This window comes from Dromiciops gliroides, chromosome 4 (assembly GCF_019393635.1).
Source record: "Dromiciops gliroides isolate mDroGli1 chromosome 4, mDroGli1.pri, whole genome shotgun sequence".
NCBI classification, from domain to species: Eukaryota; Metazoa; Chordata; class Mammalia; order Microbiotheria; family Microbiotheriidae; genus Dromiciops; species Dromiciops gliroides.
In genome coordinates this window covers 183287044-183309119 of record NC_057864.1, presented here as the reverse complement: position 1 = coordinate 183309119, position 22076 = coordinate 183287044, and the positions used below count along the sequence as shown (strand labels likewise).

General features: G+C 41.0%; 1 protein-coding gene across 1 annotated transcript in view; it reads left to right on the top strand.

Annotated features, from left to right (window-relative positions):
* Positions 1-20212, top strand: part of WIPF2 (WAS/WASL interacting protein family member 2) — a 63576-nt gene extending 43364 nt beyond the window's left edge. Inside the window, exons 3-9 of the mRNA XM_044004608.1 lie at positions 1136-1267; positions 3711-3843; positions 4586-4702; positions 5124-5786; positions 17522-17734; positions 18678-18779; positions 18948-20212. Coding sequence (XP_043860543.1) covers positions 1199-1267; positions 3711-3843; positions 4586-4702; positions 5124-5786; positions 17522-17734; positions 18678-18779; positions 18948-18988 — 1338 coding nt within the window. The 5' untranslated portion in view covers positions 1136-1198 and the 3' untranslated portion in view covers positions 18989-20212. The remainder of the gene's footprint in view (positions 1-1135; positions 1268-3710; positions 3844-4585; positions 4703-5123; positions 5787-17521; positions 17735-18677; positions 18780-18947) is intronic.
* The last annotated feature ends 1864 nt before the right edge of the window (positions 20213-22076 follow it).

Sequence of the window (22076 nt, the reverse complement as noted above, 5' to 3'; positions counted from 1 at the left end):
CATTGTGTTAGGTCAGCTGGCAAAAACTTGTACTTGGCTTAGAAACCAGAAACAGAAAAGTTTTTCTCTTGGAGGTGAGATGACTACTCTTTAGAGGTGAATTTGGACACAGCTTCTACTGTTGGCATTACCCAGTTAATGTGGTCACCTCAACATAGTAATTTTCTTTATATAAGGCCAAGGGGGAAATTTAGTTCTATTTGACACAGTCCCCTAAAGTACTGTACTGGAAGGGGTTTGACTTGGATGGGCCATCTCAGTCGTATCTCTCATCCAACTCCATACTCTGTTACTAAGACCTTTTCTGTAACTATTCACAGACTCAGAGCGTATTTTAGGTCTCCAAGGGGAAAATATACTTCATAGTTATCTTTCTTTCCACACAGAAGTTCTGATCAGTTTTTTTCTAAGGAGACTAGCAAGCCTGATTCCTACTTTTCATTCTCTCTGGGAATTTCTTTGCTGTTTTGATCTTTGAAATTTGTCTTAATGCATACAATCTTCTGGCTTTTCTCCTGTCCTGATCTTATGAGACACTGAACTCTGGTGATTTTGTGGTTTAGCGAAACTAACTTCTCTGACACCTGTGTGTTTTTGTTTCTTTTTTTGGTCTTCAGTGAGGGTATCAGGTTCATAATGCCTTATTAGTTCTTTTTTTTTTTTTTTTAGTGAGGCAATTGGGGTTAAATGACTTGCCCAGGGTCACACAGCTAGACCGTGTTAAGTGTCTGAGGCCGGATGTGAACTCAGGTACTCCTGACTCCAGGGCCAGTGCTCCAGGGCCAGTGCTCTATCCACTGCGCCACCTAGCTGCCCCCTTATTAGTTCTTTATGGCTGAGTAAGTAAGGGTTCTTACTGTGTTGGGCGACTGCAGTTTTTCTTATTTCTCTCTGAATTGGTAAAATGATGACCGCAGTGGGGCACACAGCTAGAGTTTTTTCCTAAAGGTATCTGAGATTTTATTGATGACTAAAATATAAAGGTAATGTTAATAGTGTGGTCAAATTTCAGAGAGGTGGCTGTGTTGTGTACACTGCTTCAGCTGGAGTGGTATGTAACAGTAAGTGAGTGGTTCTCTTAACCACTTCTACTTGTGAAGAAGTGTTTTTATGCATATTTTAATTTCATTTGCAGGTATATGAGTGGCCCAACGCTTCCAACCGTTAAAAGACAGCACCAACTGGGAGCAGGGCAAGGATGCCAATTCCGCCTCCTCCTCCACCTCCACCTCCACCTGGTCCACCTCCACCTCCCACTTTTAACCAGGTAGCGTTCTGACCACTAGAGCATTAAACAGCAAAATTTTGGTTTAAGTGTCTCTCATTAATCTACTTGTACAGCTATTATCTGAGTTATTTTGCTTCTCTTCACAAATTCTTGTTAGTCATTTATTCATTCAGATCATTCCTTCAGAAATATTATCAGGCACCTATTCTGTGAACACCTGTTACTCCTAGGATCCTTCTCCTCATTGAGCTTACAATTAAGTAGAGTCATAAGACATAACCACAGATAATGATGACATAGAATACTTTGTGATAAATGTATTGGAGAATCAGAAAACAGAGTACAATGTGAATTCAGAGGTTGAATGTCCTTATCAAGAAAAACTTCACCTAGTAGGTAGCATTTGAGTTAAGCTTTAAACAATGGGTAGAAATTTAACAGAAAAACAGTAGCACCTACTGCCAATTAGTCCATCCCGCACCTAATGAAGAATCATGACAGCATCCTTGTCAAATGGTCATCCACTTAGCTTTTCCTTGAAGACCTTTTGTGAGGGAGTGCCTACTGCCTCCTCCTGTGGCAGTCTATTCCCCTCTCAGTTAGCTTTAATTTTATGGAAGTTTTTCCTATAGAACTCAAATCTATCTTTGTGCAACTTCTGTTACAACTTGTGTCCATTGCTTGTAGTTCTTTCCTCTAGGGCCAAGCAGAATAAATCTAATCCTTCCACATGAAGATGCTTCAGCTACTTGAACACAGCTATTATTATGTCCTTCTAGATTCCAAACTAAACCACATTTCTCTGAACTGATCCTTATGTGGCATGGTATTGAGGGCCTTTACTATTCTGGTTGCTCTCCTATGGGCATTTTTCAGGTTATTTATGTCCTACTTAAAGTGTGGGGTCCAGAATACAGTACTTCTATTATACTCTACTCGTGACAGACCAGAGCAGGAATATCAGTTTCATATTTGTGGACATTTTGCTGTTCTGTTTCAATTGAATATCCATTTAGCTTTTTTGATTGCCATCTAGCCACACTGTTGACTCATACTGAACTTGTTCTACACTGATTTCTAGGTTGTTTTTTTTTTTTTAAGATAGGATGGAGTAGGAGGAGGAACTATTGTTTCACTATAAAACTATTTGTCCTACAAATGTGAATGTGTCACTCCTCTGGTCATCATGAGAAAGGGGAATGGCATTCCTACTTGCTAATTGATTCAGTGTACCACTTCTCTCTCCTTACTCCCTAAATCAATTCCTATCAAAGGTAGGGCTAGCCAAAGCTGACATTCCCCAGATAACAAAGAAAAGGGTAGGAAGCTTGTGGAATATATTGGTAAAATTCATCCACAGTCTTGAAAATGGAGACAAAAAAACTTAGGTTGTAAGCTCCTAAAGTGTCCAAGATCATGGCTCTTATAACTCACATTATGGAAATGTGGAATGTTAGGCTTGGGTGTCATGTAGTCCAACCTCATTTCACAGATGAGTAAACCTAGAGAAGTTAAATGATTTACTTAAAGTTTAAATAGCTACCTAGTAGAATATCCAAGATAAAAACCTAAGGCTTTTGCCTTGGAGTTCATTGTTCTTTCCACTATATAATGTGCTGTTTTAACTAATTTTCCCAAAAGTTTTAAGCTGTTAAGTTTTAAAGAGCACTAAGATTTTTGAGACACCCTGTTGAGTCCTTTAAGGTTAGCAACATGCTTTATGTGCCTTACTTCATTTGATCCTCACAACCCTGTAAGGTAGATGCTGTTATTTCCATTTTAGAGATGAAGAAACTGAGGATCAGAGAGGTTAAGTGACTTGCCTGTGAGCATACAGCTGAGGTGGAGTATGAGAATGGGTCTTCCTGATCCAGTCTAGCACTCTATCCACCACCTCATGCTACTGTATATCAGGGGAAATTATGTTTGCCTTGGGCATTGAGATTTTTTTTTGTCTCTACCTAGCTATATAGCCCCGACCTAGCTGCTGTTTGAATCATCTCGGGTTTGCTATTGCCAAGGCAGTGGGGGCCTCGAGGCAGTAGTATAGAACTCCCTCCTGTGGTCCTTTTGCCTCCTTTTCTTCCCTCTCCTTCCCCTGGCCTCCTAAACTTTGATCTGAGGTGATGGTCTACAGTGTCCTGGCTGGATCAAACAGAGGAGAAATGTGAGTGTTTGTTGGGGAAGCTTCCAGAGATGAAGTTAGCGTTCCCTACCTCTCCAGAGGACAGTCTGAGGGGAGAAGAATCAAAGTGGAAGTAAATCAAATTTAGCCTAGGTTTTAATAGGAAGGATTAGGGAATTGCCAGTACCAGGAACCAAGTGACTGAGGAAGGCTGTGGGATCTTTCCCCAAGTGGGTGTGTGGTCTTTAAAAGTAGAGATTAGAATCTGTGCCATAATATGTAGGCCAGTACAACCTGTGGGAGGGCATTTAGCCCTTATTTATGGTGATGCTGACTTTCTGGTATGAACTCTTCTAGGCAAACACAGAACCGCCCAAGCTGAGTAGGGATGAACAGCGGGGCCGAGGAGCCCTATTACAGGACATATGCAAAGGGACTCGACTGAAAAAAGTGACTCATATCAATGATCGGAGTGCTCCAGTCCTTGAGAGTAAGTGACAAGTTATATCATGCCATCTGTAAGCTCCTAGCCCCCCAGGGCTGGTTCTGAAATTTCCTTGTTTCTCAACCCAGAGTTAGTGATAAATGTCTTCGAGTGGCTCATAGTCTTTTTTTGGCTATATCTGGGAAGAATTTGAGTCCTTTATGTCAGTGTTGTCTTGTTTCTACTTTAATTGCTACAAACCCGAGCTGACAGGTTTCCTCCCAGTCTTTAGGAAAGGTTTTCTTTGTCAGACTCCCATCTGCCATAGCTCTTGTGCTTGCTGTACATGTTAGGGACAGATCTTTATCTCCTAGAAGAGATCCCTAAATCCCCATAAACATCTCAGATTTTACGGATGTTTCTATGGGCCACCATTATTGACCTGTGGGCACAGCTTCCATATCTAAGTCTCCTAATTGTTGTTACCTTTGACACCAGGGACTTTTAAGAGTAATGTTACCTGGAGTTGAGGGTGCAACATTACAGGGAGAATCTCTTTGATGTATTGAGATTGTGGGGAGATCTTTGCCATAGTCAAGAATAGCTTTACTCCCTTTAAAAAGCTGTGGAGCAAAGCCCGCCTTCTGTTCCTTGAATGAGGAAAATAAATGTATTCTTTTTCTTGCTGGGATGTTTGCTTATTGTGGTCAGGATTGAGGGAAATGGACTCTTTCTAAGGACTACACCTGGACATCAAGTGATCTTACACTAAATAATAATAACTTGGAAGTGGTTGCATGTTTTGCAGAACCTAAAGGAGGAAGTGGGGGTTATGGTTCTGGAGGAAATGTCTTGCAACCTAAGGGAGGTCTCTTCCAAGGAGGAGTGCCAAAACTCAGACCTGTTGGAACAAAGGACATTTCAGGTATCTCGTTGGTTTTTATTTTTCTTCCCAAAGCAAGGCATATTGGGGGGGGGGGTGGGGTTAAAAGTAACAAAAAACAGTATAATATAGTAAATTTGTTGCTATTTCCAATTGGACTAATTAAGAACCCTGAACTAAGGGGCAGCTAGTTGGCGCAGTGGATAGAGCACTGGCCCTGGATTCACAAGGACCTGAGTTCAAATCCGGCCTCAGACACTTAACACTTACTAGCTGTGTGACCCTGGGCAAGTCACTTAACCCAATTGCCTCACCCAAAAAATTAACCAATTGCCCCCAAAAAAAGAACCCTGAACTAAAATTTTCTTTCTTTCTCTGAGTATGAAGCAATACTGATTATAAGGTCTAATAAATGTGTCATGAACTGTTTTTGCTGATCCTATTATTTCTGGTTTCTTTGCAGAGAACCTAGCTGGCAAGACAGTTGTACAGGTCTCTGGTTCCCGAGCCAATGCCCCAAGGCCCCCAGTGTCCACAGGCAATAGCCGTCCCCAAGATGATTCAAACAGTAGCCGGGCATCCCCCCCAGAACTGCCGCGGATGCAGAGACCCTCTTTACCGGACCTATCCCGGCCCAATTCCACCAGCAGCACGGGCATGAAACATAGTTCTTCAGCTCCCCCGCCACCACCCCCTGGGCGGCGTGCCAATGCACCCCCTGCACCTTTGCCTATGCACAGCAGCAAAGCCCCAGCCTACAACAGAGAGAAGCCTTTGCCACCAACTCCTGGACAGAGGCCTCCCCCTGGCCGAGAGGGGCCTCCTGCTCCACCTCCAATTAAGCCACCTCCTTCCCCTGTGAATATTAGGACAGGACCAAGTGGACATAATCAGTCTTTGGCTCCCCCTCCACCGCCTTACCGTCAGCCCCCTGGTGTTCCCAATGGGCCTTCAAGCCCCACTAATGAATCAGCCCCTGAGCTTCCACAGAGACACAATTCTTTACATAGGAAGACACCAGGTCCCCTTAGAGGCCTGGCACCTCCCCCACCCACCTCAGTCTCACCTTCTTTACAGAGTAGTAGACCACCTCCCCCTGCCCGAGAACCTCCCAGTCGGGGAGCAGGTAAGTGCTTTTTAAAGCTTCTTTCTCACTATGTTATTGTTTATCTGGGATAACTTGCCTAATGCCTGAAAAATTGAGGAAATCTAGCTTAGCTTTTGGGAAAATCTTCTTGACAGTTGACTGAGTACTCTTTGTAGGGATGACTAAAGAAAGTTATGGAATCTCCTCCTCTGAGGATAACTTCTAAGCAGGTTAGAAATTGAGGGGTGGGGGCAGCTAGGTGGTGCAGTAGATAAAATACTGGCCCTGGATTCAGGAGGACCTGAGTTCAAATCTGGCCTCAGACACTTGACACTTAACTAGTTGTGTGACCCTGGGCAAGACACTTAACCCTCATTGCCCTTCCCCCTCCCCCCAAAAAAGAAGAAGTTGAGGGGTGGACTTCCTGGGGCCTCTAGTTCAAGCAATATAAATCCCCACATGTTGCTGTTGGACTCGTGCTTAGAACTCTCCATGTACCAGTTCTTTTTTTTTTTTTAATTAATAAAGTTTTTTTTTTCCGTTAAATGTAAAGATAGTTCTCAACTTTTGTTTATACAAGCTTTCCAATTTCAGATTTTTCTCCCTCCCTCCCCCCTCCCCTAGACAGCAGGTAATCTGATGTAGGTTATATACATATATATATGTACACACACACACACATAATAACATTAAACATATTTCTGTATTAGTCATGTTATAAGAGAAAAATCAGAGCAATGACGAAAAACCTCAAAATAGAAAAACATCAGCACCAAAAACAAAAGAAATAGTATGGTTCATTCAGCATCTATACTCCACAGTTCTTTTTTTTTTTTTCCTGGATTTGGAGATCCTCTTCTATCATGAGTTCCCCGGAACTCTTCTGTACCATTGGTGAGAAGAATATAGTCCATCACAGTAGATCAACACTCAATGTTGATGATACTGTGTACAGTGTTCTTCTGGTTCTGCTCATCTCACTCATCATCAGCACACGCAAGACCCTCCAGGTTTCTCTGAACTCCTCCTGCTCATCATTTCTTTTTTTTTTTTTAAGTGAGGCAATTGGGGTTAAGTGACTTGCCCAGGGTCACACAGCTAGTAAGTGTTACGTGTCTGAGGCCGGATTTGAACTCAGGTACTCCTGACTCCAGGGCCAGTGCTCTATCTACTGTGCCACCTAGCTGCCCCCATCATTTCTTTTTTTTTTTTTAATGTATGAGGTATTTTATTTTTTCCATTACATGCAAAGATAGTTCTCAACTTTTGTTTATACATGCTTCACAATTTCAGATTTTTCTCCCTCCCTCCCCCCTCCCCCAGACAGCAGGCAATCCGATATAGGTTATATTTATATATCTCTATACATATATATATCTATCTATATCTATATCTATATCTATATATACATAATAACATTAATCCTATTTCTGCATTAATCCTGTTACAAGAGAAAGAATCAGAGCAGTGATGCAAAACCTCAAAATAGAAAAAAAAAAACAACAGCACCCAAAACAAAAGAAATAATATGGTTCAATCAGCATCTATACTCCACAGTTCTTTCTTTCTTTTTTTTTTTCTCTTGTTGTTGGAGATCCTCTTCTATCATGAGTTCCCTGGAACTCTTCTGTACCATTGCATTGGTGAGAAGAATATAGTCCATCACAGTAGGTCAACACTCAATGTTGATGATACTGTGTACAATGTTCTTCTGGTTCTGCTCATCTCACTCATCATCAGCTCATGTAAGACCCTCCAGGTTTCTCTGAACTCTTCCTGCTCATCATTTCTTACAGCACAATAGTATTCCATTACATTCATATACCACAACTTATCCAGCCATTCCCCAAATGATGGGCATCCCCTCAACTTCCAATTCCTTGCCACCACATAAAGAGCAGCTATAAATATTTTTGTACATGTGGGTCCCTTTCCCCTTTCCATGATCTCTTTGGGAAAAAGACCCAAAAGTGGTATTGCTGGGTCAAAGGGTATGCAAAGCTTTATTGCCCTTTGGGCATAATTCCAAATTGCTCTCCAGAATGGTTGGATCAGTTCACAGCTCCACCAGCAATGCATTAATGTTCCAATTTTTCCACAGCTTCTCCAACATTTATTATTTTCCTTTTTTGTCATTTTAGCCAATCTGATAGTTGTCAGGTGCATGTACCAGTTCTTAAAGGGATGGCTCATGAAAGTTGGCCAAGTAATCACTGTCTTCATAAAGCACTACTTATAAAATTAGAACTATTGTAGCTAGGTTAGGGAAGTAAATAGGGTAAGATGGCTTCCTTCTAGGAGCTTATAATTTTAGAGAGGTACACTGTCTTAAAGCATGCAGCAGCCCTGTATATTCTAGCCCCATATCTACAGCTTAAATGTAATTTGTACATAAAACTTAACTGCATATAAACCCAGGCTAAAGGGCTAAAATACCCGGGGAAGCCATGATGTATCTTGACTCAGAACTCAGGTTTTTGTACCCTTTTTTAGGTCTACTTTTTTTTTTTTGCAGGGCAATGAGGGTTAAGTGACTTGCCCAGGATCACACACCTAGTAAGTGCCAAGTGTCTCAGGCCAAATTTGAACTCAGGTCCTCCTGAATCCAGGACCAGTGCTTTATCCATTGCACCACCTAGCTGCCCTTATAGGTCTATTTTTTTTAAATTGTCTTTTCTTTTTATGAACTTAGCAAACATAAACAAAACAAAGATTTTCATATACAAAGAACAGATAAGGGAATTATATATATAAAACCATAAATTTCTATTATGTATGGTTTAAAAAACGATTTTACCAACATTGTTTTGCTTTTCTCTACCCCTGTTAGATTTTTTCTGCTCTCTTCTGTGTAATTTTTAAATGTTTTGTTTTTTTAGACGCTATTGTTTCCACACACACACACACACACACACACACACACACCTTTCTCCTCTCAAATAGAAGCCATATTTTCTTTTTTTTTTTTTTTAACGGGGCAACGGGGGTTAAGTGACTTGCCCAGTGTCACACAGCTAGTAAGTGTGAAGTGTCTGAGGCCAGATTTGAACTCAGGTACTCCTGAATCCTTGGCTGGTGCTTTACCGATTGCGCCACCTAGCCACCCTGAAGTCATATTTTCTTACCAATAAGTATAGTCAGGCAAAACAATTCAGGGCAGCCCATGACATCTCTGTTAAGAAATGGCATGCTTCATCATCAGTCTTCTAAAAAAAAGTCATGATTGGTTATGGGGTGGATCAGAGCTTTGAAATCTTTTTATGTGATTTTCCTTAAAATTATTGTGGTCATCGCATAAATGTGGTCATAGCTGTGCTCAATTAACTCTGTATCACTTTATACAGGGTTTTCCTGGGTTTCATTTTTATGGTGCAATAACAATCCATTACCTTCATTATCAGTTTTTTAGGTATTCTTCAATTGATGGGCACCTATTTTACTGCAACAAAAAGTGGTGCTGTAAATATTCTTGTACATCTGGACCCCTTCTCTCTATCTTTGACTTTTAGGAAAGAGTTATATGCCTAATTAATGCTAACACTGGATTAAAGGAGTTGCATAACTTAATGACCTTGGGAATAGTTCCAGATTGATTCTAAAATAGGTAAATTCATAACGCCATCAATGATTAATGTGCCTTCCTTCAACAACTTTTTCAGTGAGGTAGAATTTGAGAGTTTTAATTCACATCTTTCTTTTTACTGATTTAGTGATTTGCAATATTTTTTCATAGCTTCCATTTCTTTTTTTTTTTTTTTTGCGGGGCAATGGGGGTTAAGTGACTTGCCCAGGGTCACACAGCTAGTAAGTGTCAAGTGTCTGAGGCTGGATTTGAACTCAGGTACTCCTGAATCCAGGGCCAGTGCTTTATCCACTGCGCCACCTAGCCGCCCCCTGCTTCCATTTCTTTAAAAAGCTACAGGTTCGGGGCAGCTAGGTGGCGCAGTGGATGGAGCACCGGCCCTGGATTCAGGAGTACCTGAGTTTAAATCCGGCCTCGGACACTTAACACTTACTAGCTGCGTGACCTTGGGCAAGTCACTTAACCCCAATTGCCTCACCAAAAAAAAAAAAAGCTACAGGTTCAGGGGGGCAGCTAGGTGGCACAGTGGATAAAGCACTGGCCCTGGATTCAGGAGGACCTGAGTTCAAATCCGGCCTCAGACACTTGACACTTACTAGCTGTGTGACCCAGGGCAAGTCACTTAACCCTCATTGCCCCACAACCTCCCCCCCCCAAAACAAAAACAAAAACAAAAAAAGCTACAGTTTCGTGGGTAGCTAGATGGTGCAGTGGTTAAAGCACCAGCCCTGGATTCAGGAGTACCTGAGTTCAAATCCGGCCTCTGACACTTGACACTTAGTAGCTGTGTGACCCTGGGCAAGTCACTTAACCCCCATTGCCTGCAAAACAAACAAACAAACAAAAAGCTACAGGTTCATTATCCTTTGACCATTTACTTTTTGGGGGATGGTTCTTGTTCTTTTAAATTTTATATCAATTCTCCTTCCTCTAAGTTCTGTGGAAATTATTTTGATTTGGGGACCCTACCTTTGGGCTGAGATTGGAAAGCCTTAGGCCGTCAGGGTCTCTTCTGTGTGGGAGGGGCTGGTGCTCCTCCCCCTTGCTTCAGCTGAGCAAGTCACTTATCCCTCATTGCCCAACACCCTGCCCCCCCAAAAAAGGAGAAGAAAGGTGATTTTCCCCTCCTCTTCAAAGTCTTTATTTTAAAAAATTATTCTTTTTTAAATACTCTTTTTTTCCAATTACATGTAAAAACTTTTTTTGTTTTGTTTTGTTTTGCGGGGCAATGGGGGTTAAGTGACTTGCCCATGGTCACACAGCTAGTAAGTATCAAATGTCTGAGGCTGGATTTGAACTCAGGTACTCCTAAATCCAGGGCCGGTGCTTTATCCACTGTGCCACATAGTCGCCCCCGTAAGACGTTTTAACATTCATTAAAAATTTTTTTTTGAATTTCAAATTTCCTCTCCCTTTGCTCCCCACAAGATGGTAAGCAATTTGATATAGGTTATATATGTGCAATTATGTAGAACATCTTCTATTAGTTATGTTGTGAAAGAAGAAACAGACCAAAAGGAAAAAATAAAACAGAAAAAATAAAGAAAATGAAACTTAGTATGCTTTGATCTGCATTCAGACTCCCATCAGTTCTTTCTCTAGATGCAAATAGCATTTTTTTGTCATGAGTCTTTTGTAATTGAATCATTGTATTGCTGAAAATAGCTGTCATTCATGGTTGATCATCATACAATGTTGCTATTACTGTGTACAGTGTTCTCCTGGTTCTGCTCATTTCACTTTGCATCAGTTCATATAAGTCTTTCCATGTGAAGAAAGGTGATTTTAAAGGGATGCTAGGTATATGGGCTGGTTTAAAGGGAAGGTGATGCTCACATACTTGCTGGTAGGTAGTCGGGTGGTATTTTTTTCAGCATATCCTTTTTCATGCCTCTTTGAAGACTTGGAGAGGGAGTTATCATTGCATTTGATTATTTAACTGCATCTTGGGAAAAGAAATAACTTTTCTTCAGTAATGTAGTGCTGTCCTCTCTTATTAAGCTTCTTTCTTCTGCAAAATCTGTAGCCTACAAGTGTTTTTAAAATATCAGATCATGGCATTAAAATTTTTATTGATATATTTTGGTTTTACATCATCTACATTTCCCAACATATTCCCCTTTCCCCTCCTCCCTTATAGCTGTCCCATTTAACAGAGGGAAAAAATGGAGTTCAACAAAACTTAATTAACAAATTAACAAAGTCCAACAATATAGGAATGTTCTACACTCCTAGTTCAACACCTCTGCAATGGGAAAGAGGAAGTGCCTTCTCATACCAATATTAGTCATTAGTTTATATGATTTTTTGCAGTTTTTCCCCACTTACATTGTAGTTATGAATAGTTTTCTTGGTTCTCCTGACAGCACAGGGTTCTGTCCTGGGCCCTCTTCTTTTCTCCTCCTTTATTACCGTGCTTGATGATCTCATCAGCTCCTATGGATTTAATTACCCTCTCTAAGCTTATGATTCTCAGATCTACCTACCTTGCCCTAACCTCTCTGGTGACCTTCAGTCTCACTTCTTCAACTTCCTTTCAGACATCTTGAACTGGGTGTTCAACAGACATTTTAAACTCAGTGTTCCAAACTCAACTTCTTATCTTTTCCCCTAAACCCTCCCTACATCCTACTTTCCCTATTGCTGTAGAGGGCTATATTATCCTTTCAGTCCTTCTGGCTCATAACTTGGGTGTCATCCTCAACTCCCCTCTCCTCCCTCCCCCCAATTTGATCTATTGTGAAGGCCTATCATTTTCACCTTGTAACATTTCTTGAATATGCCCCTTTCTCTCCTTTGACATTGAATTACTCTAGTGCAGGTCCTTATCACTTCATGCCTGGACTATTTTAATACACTGCTGGTGGGTCTGCCTGCCTCAAGTCTCTCCTCACTCCAGTCCATTCTTTATTTACCCATCAAATTGATTTTTTAAAGCAGTGGTCCAGCCATGGCACTCCCTCCTCTGAAAACCCCCTACTATGTAAACTTGCCTTCAGGAGCTAATACAAAATGTTCTACTTGACGTATATGTACAAAAATATTTCTAGCAGCCTTTTTGTGGTGGCAAAGAATTGGAAATTATGAGGATACTCATCAATTGGGAAATGGCTGAATAAATGGTAGCATATGATTGTGATGGAGTAGTATGGTGCTGCGGGAGATGATGAGGAAGGTGGTTCCAGAAATACATGGGAAGGCCTACATGAACTGATGCAAAGTGAAGTGAGAAGAACCAGGAGACCATTGTGCATAATACACCCTTGTTATAATGATGATCAACTGTGAAAGACTTGGCTATTCTCAATACAATAATCCAAGACAATTCTAACAAACTCATGATGAAAAATGCTATCCACTTCCAGAGAGAGAACTGATAAAGAATGACTGCAAATTTAAATATGGTTTTCTTGCTTTTTTTTTTTTTGCTTTTTTGTTATATGGCTAATATGAAAATATGTTTTTCATGATTTTACATGTCATATTTTCTATTCAGCTCTGGTCCTTTCAACAGGAATACTTGAAAGTTCTCTATCTCATCATGTGACCATTTTCCCCCCTTAAAGATTGTACTCAGTTTTGCTGCGTAGGTTATTCTTGGTTACAATCCTAGGGTTTTTTGCCTTCTGGTATATCATATTCCAAGACCTTTGCTTCTTTAATGTATAAACTGTTAAATCTTGTGTGAATCCTGATTGTGGCTCTGCAATATTTAAGTTGTTTTTTTTTCCTTTTTTAAAAAAATAATAAACATTTTTATTTATAGTTTTGAGTTCCAAATTTTATCCCTCCCTCCCCATCCCTGAGGCTGTAAGCAATCAGATATAGATTATACATATGCAGTTACATAAAACCTTGCCATATTAGTCATTTTTTATAAGAAAATGAATAAAAGAAAAAATGAAAGTTAAAAATAGCATGCTTCAGTGTTCAATCAATATCAGTTCTTTTTGTGGGGTGGGGGGCAATGAGGGTTAAGTGACTTGCCCAGGGTCACACAGCTAGTAAGTGTCAAGTGTCTGAGGTCAGATTTGAACTCAAGTCCTCCTGAATCCAGGGCCTGTGTTTTATCCACTGTGCCGCCTAGCTGCCCTCTAATATTAGTTCTTTCTTTGGAGGTGGATAGTATGCTTCATCATTAATCCTTTGGGATTGTCTTGGATCATTGTATTGCTGAGAAGAGTTAAGTCATTCACAGTTCTTCATTGAACAGTATTGCTGTTACTGTGCACAATGTTCTCCTGGTTCTGCTAACTTTACTATACATCAGTTCATATAAGTCTGTCCAGGCCTTTCTGAAATCATCCTGCTTGACATTTCTTATAGCACCATTATTGAATTGTTCTTTCTGGCTGCTTGAAGTATTTTCTCTTTGACCTAGGAGGTCTGGAATTTAGCTGTAATATTCCTGGAAGTTTTCAGTTTGGGTTCTCTTACAGGAAGTGATCTAGTAGATTCTTTCCATTTCTATTTTATTGTCTGTATCTAAGATGTTAGGGCAGTATTCCTTGATAATTCCTTGAAATATGGTGTGTAAACTCTTTCTTTGATCATGACTTTAAGGTTGTCCAGTAATTCTTAAATGATCTCTTCTTGATCTATTTCCAGTTCAGTTTTTTTTCATAAATTATTTCATATTTTCTTCTATTTTTAAATTCTTTTGGCTTTATTATTTCTTGATATCTAATGGTGTTATTAGCTTCCATTTGCCTGGTTCTAATCTTTAAGGAACTATTTTCTTCAGTGAAATTTTGTGAGATTATTTTCCATTTGACCAATTCTTTTTTTTTTTGCGGGGCAATGGGGGTTAAGTGACTTGCCCAGGGTCACACAGCTAGTAAGTGTCAACTGTCTGAGGCCGGATTTGAACTCAGGTACTCCTGAATCCAGGGCCGGTGCTTTACCACTGCGCCACCTAGCCGCCCCTGCATTTGACCAATTCTAGTTTTTAAGGAGTTCTAGAGTGAATTTTTGTATCTTCTTTTTGTCCTATTCTGCTTTTTAAGGAATTCTTTTCATCACTGAATTTTAGTGCCTCTTTTACCGTTATGCCAGTTCTTTTTTTTTTTTTTAGTGAGGCAATTGGGGTTAAGTGACTTGCCAAGGGTCACACAGCTAGTGTCAAGTGTATGAGGCCGGATTTGAACTCAGGTCCTCCTGACTTCAGGGCCGGTGCTCTATCTACTGCGCCATCTAGCTGCCCCCAGTTCTATATTTTTAAGGTGTTATTATCTTCAGTATTTTTTTGTGCCTCTTTTACCAAGCTATTAACTTTTAATAATTTTGTTGTGTTCTTCTCATTTCTTTTCCCAGTTTTTTCTCTACTATTGTCATCTCTTTAATTCTTCCAGGAATTCTTGTTGGGCTTTTGTCCAATTTGCATTCTTTGAAGCTTTGTTTGTAGCTATTTGTTGTCTTCTGAGTTTATCTTGGTCTTCTCTGCCACCGTACTAGCTTTTTATGGTCAGATTCTTTTTTTATCATTTGCTCATTTTTCCAGCCTATTTATTGACTTTGAATTTTATGCTAAAAGTTGGGCTTGGGGCAGCTAGGTAGCACACTGGATAAAGTACCAGCTCTAGATTCAGGAGGACCCGAGTTCAAATCCAGTCTCAGACACGACACTTACTAGCTGTGTGACCTTGGACAAGTCACTTAACCTCCATTGCCCTGCCTCTTCCCCCCCCCCCCCAAAAAAAAAAAAGAGTTGAGCTCTACTCACCTGGAGGGTGAAGAGGTACTGTTCTAAGCTTTAGGGTTTTTTTGTGCTGCTGTTTTCAGTGCTAGTTCTGGGAGTCTTCATGTTTTTGTTGCTCTCAGGGTGGTATGATATTGAGAAAAGAGGTATGGTTAGTACTCTCCTGGTCTGAACTCTGGTCTTTACCCAGGTAGGGGTCCTGGGCCCCTAAAGCCACAAGCACTAGGCTCTCTTTGCCTTGAGACCAAGGCCCCTGCTGCTTTGGGACCAAATCATAGTGCTCCTTTCTTCCCTACAGCTATGACCTAGAACTGTGTATGGGCAATAGAGTTGCCAATCAGTGCCACCTCTACTCAGTGCCAGCAAAGGTTTCCCTGCAATCTCTTTCTGACCAGTTGTCCAACTTTCTTACTGGCTCTGGGCTGAGAGTTCCTGAATCTGCTGTTGTAGCCACTGTTGCTGCCCCTGCACATATGGCTTCAGACAGCCTTCCACCCTGGTGTCATAGAGTTTTCTTGCTCACCTCCTAAGTTTTCTTAGATCATAAAAATATCTCACCCTGACCATTTATTGGCTCGGTGGCTCCAAAATTTGATTTGAGGCATTACCTTAAAGTTTTTCGGAGGGTGATGTTGAGAGTGTTCAGCTGTATTGCCTCTGATTTGCCATTTTGACTCCTTTTCTTCACAACATTAATTTTTGATTGTTGTGGTCATTCTTTCCATTTACATTGTTGTAGTCATGTATATTTTTTCTTGGCTCAGCTTCACTTTGATTAATAAGTCTTTTTGTTATTCTTTGTATTCATATTTTTTTAAAAATTTCTTATAGCATAGTATCTTCCTTTGCATTCATGTGTCACAGTTGCTTTAACCATTCCCTATTGGATGGTATCTACTTCCTTTCTGAGTTTTTGCTGGCACAAAAAAATCATTCTATCAATATTTTTGTGTACATGTAATTTTCTCTCCTCATCCCCTCATGACCTCCTTGGGATATATATACCTAGCGTGGAATCAATCTGCATTAGAATGTGTGAACCTTTTAGCCACTTTGTGTAATTTCACATTGCTTTCTGGAATGGTTGAAGCAATTCACAGCTCCTGTTTTCCCCAACCCTTCCTTCTTTGACTATTACCATATTTTGTCATCTTTTCTAATATTCTAGATGTTAGGTGAAATCTCAGAGTTATTTTTAGTGATTTGAAGCATTCTTTCATATGATTGTTAGTAGTTTGCCGTTCTTATTTTGAGAACTGCTTTTTTATATCCTTTGACCATTTATCTGGTTTTATGTTCTTGCCATATTCCTTTTAAGATCTTAGATATCAGAGCCTTATTAGAGATATTGGCTGCAAAGATTTTTTTCTCTCAGTTAACAATTTTTCTTACCCTAATTTCATCAATTTTATTCACGGAAAAGTGTTTTTTGGGGGGGGGGGGCGGGACAATGGGGGTTAAGTAACTTGCCCAGGGTCACACAGCTAGAAAGTGTCAAGTGTCTGAGCCCGAATTTGAACTCAGGCACTCTTGAATCCAGGGCCGGTGCTTTTTCCACTGCGCCACCTAGCCGCCCCGCCATGGAAAAGTTTTAAATTTCCTATAACCATTTTTGTGATTGCCTTTATTCCTTTGGATAAGAATTCAAATTGCTAACACAATGAAAGATGTCTGATCAGATTCTCTTAATTTTTTATATTATGATAATATTTTTTAATAATCAGTTTACATCCATTTTGAGCTTGCTGTGGTATGTGGTATAAGGTTAAACCCTATTTCGGGGGCAGCTAGGTAGTGCAGTGGATAAAGCACTGGCCCTGGATTCAGGAGGACCTGAGTTCAAATTCGACCTCAGATAGTTGACACTAGCTGTGTGACTCTGGGCAAGGCATGAAAAAAAAAAGTTAAACTCAACTTCTACTGAAGTGCTTTCCAATTTTCCCAGCAATTTTTGTTAAATAGGGAGTTAGTCTTCCTTAATTAATTTATGTTTGTGGGTTTATCCAACACTCGGATACCAAGTTCACTTTCTGATCATTATCCAGATTGTCTTATTGACCTGCTTTTCTGTTTTTTAACCAGTATCAGATGGTTTTGATGATTTTGCTTTTTTAGTATAAGTTGAGGTCCAGAAGTACTGGCCATTTTGGCTAGACTGTAGAGCATTTGAAGAGGAATAATAATATACAGTAATTTTGGAAAGGTTAGGATGGAGCCAGCTAGTGAAGTAGAAAAGTTTGGAATAGGAAGTAGCTGGCTTGTAGAAAGATTGTCTAGTTGGAAGATAGTTCTGGTTTGGCCTTTCATTGTGTCTCCTGCTTAGCCCAGTGCCTGGTACATAGTAAGCACTTAATAAATGCTTTTTGACTGTTTCAGAGATGCTTCCTTGGAGAGATCAGGTAAAGACTCTGTCTGAGGAGGTGCTAAAACATGTCCCCAAATTTACCTACCTTTTGCTAATTCAGCCTTCTAAATGTCTGTGGGTTGTTGCAGCTCCACCACCCCCACCCCCCTTAATTCGAAATGGTGCCAGAGATGCCCCACCTCCACCTCCACCATACCGAATGCATGGCTCTACAGAACCCCTGAGCAGAGGAAAACCCCCACCTCCACCTTCAAGGACACCAGCTGGGCCACCTCCGCCACCTCCACCACCCCTGAGGAATGGCCACAGAGATTCCATTGCAACTGTCCGATCCTTCCTGGGTATGTAATTGGCTCCTGAGAAGGCCACATTCACAACAGATACCCAGCTTGCATGCAGTTCAGATGGGATTCTTTGGATAACTTTTGTTGTCTTATTAGTGATTTATAATGTCCCTTTCCATCTTTTCCCCCCAGGTTTTGAGTTTAATATAGTGAATTTTTATCAGTTTTCATAGTATGACAGTTGGTGCTTTCTCTTGGTGTCTTCTCCAACCAGATAGTTTGTGTATCCTTGGATTACTGGTTAAAGGTCGATCCTATGGGGACAGCTAGGTGGCACAGTAGATAAAGCACTGGGCCCTGGATTCAGGAGGATCTGAGTTCAAATCTGACCTCAGACACTTGACGATTACTAGCTGTGTGACCCTGGGCAAGTCACTTAACCCTCATTGCCCTGGGGTGGGGGGGAGGGTGTGATACTAACCATCCCTCCCTTAAGGGTTCCCTCTTTCCTGTTCTTTGCCTACTTATCCTTTTCTGAGATTTATTTCCTGGTGGACTGTAATGTCTTCCTTTGCTTTGGAAATGTTTCTTTGATCCGGACCAAAACAGATGTCCTCATTCCCTTAGGCCATTTTGTGTAGGCTTCTTGGAAATACCTGATCTATGCCCTATTGAAAGTTTGAACAACTTTCCAGGGAAACCTCAGGAAGTGGTATGGGCAGAATCATGTGATATGCTGCCACAACTCCATTGCTAATAAGATTCCTGGTAAGGAGAGGAATTCTTAATACTTCTTCTAGGTTAGTTTATATCAATTTATGGATCCAGTTCACTTGTCCTCTAAATAGACACGAGAAGACCCAGGATAATCTTGTCTGTGGAACACAGCTATATTTCTCCCTACTACAGAATAGTATTGAGAACTTATTAGTAGTCTTTTTGGCGTTCTCTTGAGGAAATTTAAAGAAACAGCTTAAAGTCACTTTTTTTCCTCTGGCAGATGATTTTGAGTCCAAGTATTCTTTCCATCCAGTGGAAGACTTCCCTGCTCCAGAAGAATATAAACATTTTCAGAGAATTTACCCCAGCAAAACAAACCGAGGTGAGGAAAGTATTTTTATAATTTGCACAGAGTATAGAAGTTTAGCTAATGGGCATCATTTCTTACTTCTCAATTTAGAACTGATTATGAGATGTCCAGCATGTATATAATAAATGATTTCAGATTTACTGATTGACATTTGCTTCTGGTGTTTGTTTGTTTTTCCAGCCACTCGTGGGGCTCCACCCCTGCCACCTGTCCTCAGGTGAAGCCCAGGTGCATCCTATTCCTCAGCAAAAGGATGGACCTTCTCCAATTCTCAAATGGTCCCTACTGTTTCCCCAAAACCTGCATGAGAACTCCCATCGTGTTCTTCCAGTGCAACCAACCGCTCAGAATTCAACATCCCTCCCAGCTCATCTTCATCTATGCATCTCCTCACTGGACTTGATTGGACTGTCTTACTCTGGCAGTGGGTTCCCTGTTTCTCCAATTCCTTTTACCTGGTGAACCCTCCTAACTGTGTGAGGAAGTAGCTTCTGTCTCCTGTTCTCTCTTTGGAGAGAGGTGCCTTGTGATGAATTCACTAATCAGAGCAGGGTGAAGACAGTATCCTTCTTGTTTCCATGTCAAATCCTTCTCCCCTTCCCCGACCCCAGGAAGCCAAATGGGTTATGTGGACTTCAAGCCATTAGGGAGCTTGGCATAGCCATTACCACCTCTGTTCTTTGTGGGGAGAGTGCCATCTTCAGTAAAATAGGAAAGATGTATGCAGAGATATTATCTTCTTCAAAGGTCACAGTTGCAAAGTGGGACAGGCAAGGAGTCTTCTTTCTTCTTGGGGTGTCTTTTTTTTTTAACACAGGTTCAAGTTCTAGACTACATTTGGGTTTAAATACTACATACTAATCAGTTAAGCTTAAAGCATATACTAAAATGAGAGAATGGGCTCAAGGTAAGGGCTTCTCAGCTCAAGTCATTTCCTCCATAGCAAAAGGACCAAAAGAGGATTGAGTCCTCAGGGGCCCCCTGCCTCATTTACCCCAAATCCCCAAGTAGGCTCAGTTGAGGAACCTTTCTAATCCTTTGGATCACATGCTAAGGAACTGTCACCAGTGCAGGTCCATAGTAGTCCCTATGGAAGAAGATGGAGCTGAATTGCATATGTGTATATGACCAGAAACTCCTTGTTATACCCAAGACCAAACACAGTGCTGGATTACCTTCATTATTTTTCCATGTACTGTTGTTTTGATGGGGTCTGTTGAAGGGAAACTTTTTCTATTCTTATTTTAAAACCTGGTTGCAGTTATCCCTCAGAGATGCCCTCAGCACCTGGGATTGGGAGGAGATGGAAAGACTTCCCTGGCAAGGAGTCCTAGACTGGGGAAAGGAAGGAGGAAAGCTTGATATTTAATCGTACTGATAATTTACTTAGTCCTGACTGTGAAGTCTTCAGATTATTGTTGAAATGGAAATTGGCAACTTTTACATAATGTTCTGTGATGGTGTTTTTCTTTAAAATATTCAAACATAGAACAGAAAAAGAAATACTTATCACAAAAGCTGAACCCTACCTTTTCTTGTGGGGTCGGCACCTTTTTTCCCATTACTTGCTCCTTTGGACTATGGACTGTGTCACATTGGCATCCATTGTACTTTGATTGTCTTGCCTCCTGAAAATGGTTGGCTAAGCTCAAGTCAAATGGATTTTTCTTCTTCAGAGTGTGTTGGTGATCCATTATGTATTTGAACGTCTGCCTTATACACTACTCTGTCCCACTGGTACTAGATTTTTTATCATGACACAACCAGAACAGTAATTCATTCATTCAACAAATTTATTAAGAGCCTACTCTTGAGTAATGGGAATGTGACTCATAGTTACTGATCTATTTTGTATGTTAAAAAAAAAACACAAAAACTTGTAATATAGGTTTAAGGTGGGCTGGCTGCAAGGGCACTAAAACTTCTCACCTTTGAACTGCTCTTTTCTCTGCTTGTGGGAATGTTGTTACCTCCTTAGTTGAAGATTGGGTGGGTCTCATGTTGAGGCTACTCCCAGTCAACGAACCCTTATGTCCCCTCTCTGAAGGAAGAGGCAGTGCCCAGCTCTGCTCATCAGAAGGCTGAGTTAAAAGCCCCCTGGTTGGGTTTGGTGTTTTTTTTCCCTAATGGGAAAAACTTAATATTTGTTTCCTTTTGCCCTTGGCTGCAAAGCAGATGGGTAGCCTCAAGCCTAAATGAGAGCAATGCCCCTCTACTTCTGTCAATCTATCCAGGTCAAAGCCCTTTGACCTTGTATATGGTTCTGTGGATTGTGGGGTTGGAATGCTGCTCAAGCTTCAAACCCTTGCTTTTCCTCAAACCGGGGCTCTTGGGCTATTGGAGTGGCTGTAGGGTTCCCTAGGAACACATCCTAGCCCTCTCTATTTGGCAAGGGGCAGGGAGGACCTGTCTTGGTCTCCCAAATTGAAGCCCAAACAAACCTCTAGGGAGAGGTGAGAAGAAAATGTGTAAATAGACTTAAGCATTGCTACAGAGTAACTCAGGGCTGGGGTATATTTTAATTATCCTGATCACTTGAAATAACTCATAGACTAATTGAATTTTGGAATGGGGGAGGAAATGTGTCCCCATGGTTCTCATATCCTGAGGGGCTAAGGGGGAGGTAAACAAGGGGTCGTTTGAGGCTCTGTTTTTATTTTTAATGGCACTACACTGAGTTGTCTGTCCCAGAAACCCAACCTGGGATCAATGGCAAACCAAATTCCTCACATTCCAGTCTTGGTCTTTCTTTCCCAGTTACATCCCAGCCCCTGACTCTAAGGTCAAGGTGGCTCCCTGCCAGTCATTCCTTGGAATTGGGAATGTGGGAGAGTTGGCCCACTGCAACATTGCCTTTGAAGTTCGTCTGCTTTGAAACAACTAAAGCAAGAACGTGCAAAAACAAAAAATGAAAAACTGTTTAATAGAAGGAAGTCTTTGGATCCATTCAACTCCACATTCATTGTGCCTTTACCCTATGTCAGGCATTTGTGCTCCGTATTCCTATTGGACTGAAGCAATTTAAATCTTCCTTGTCTACTGCTGTTTCCTTCTTCCTCTACACATCTTTGTAAACCTGGTGGGCTTCTTCTCTAATCCCTGTGAGTCTCATTCCACCAGTGGCAGAGGACCAGCTTCTCTTTCTCCCTACCTCTCTTTCTTCCCCAGAGTGACAAGCATGGATGTCACAGTAATCAACACTGTATAAATACACCCAGAATGTTGAGAGAGGGTGTGTGCACATGTATGCTTGAGAGAGTGTGTGGATGTGTGTGTGCCTGTGTGCGCATGCATGTGTATGTGCACGAG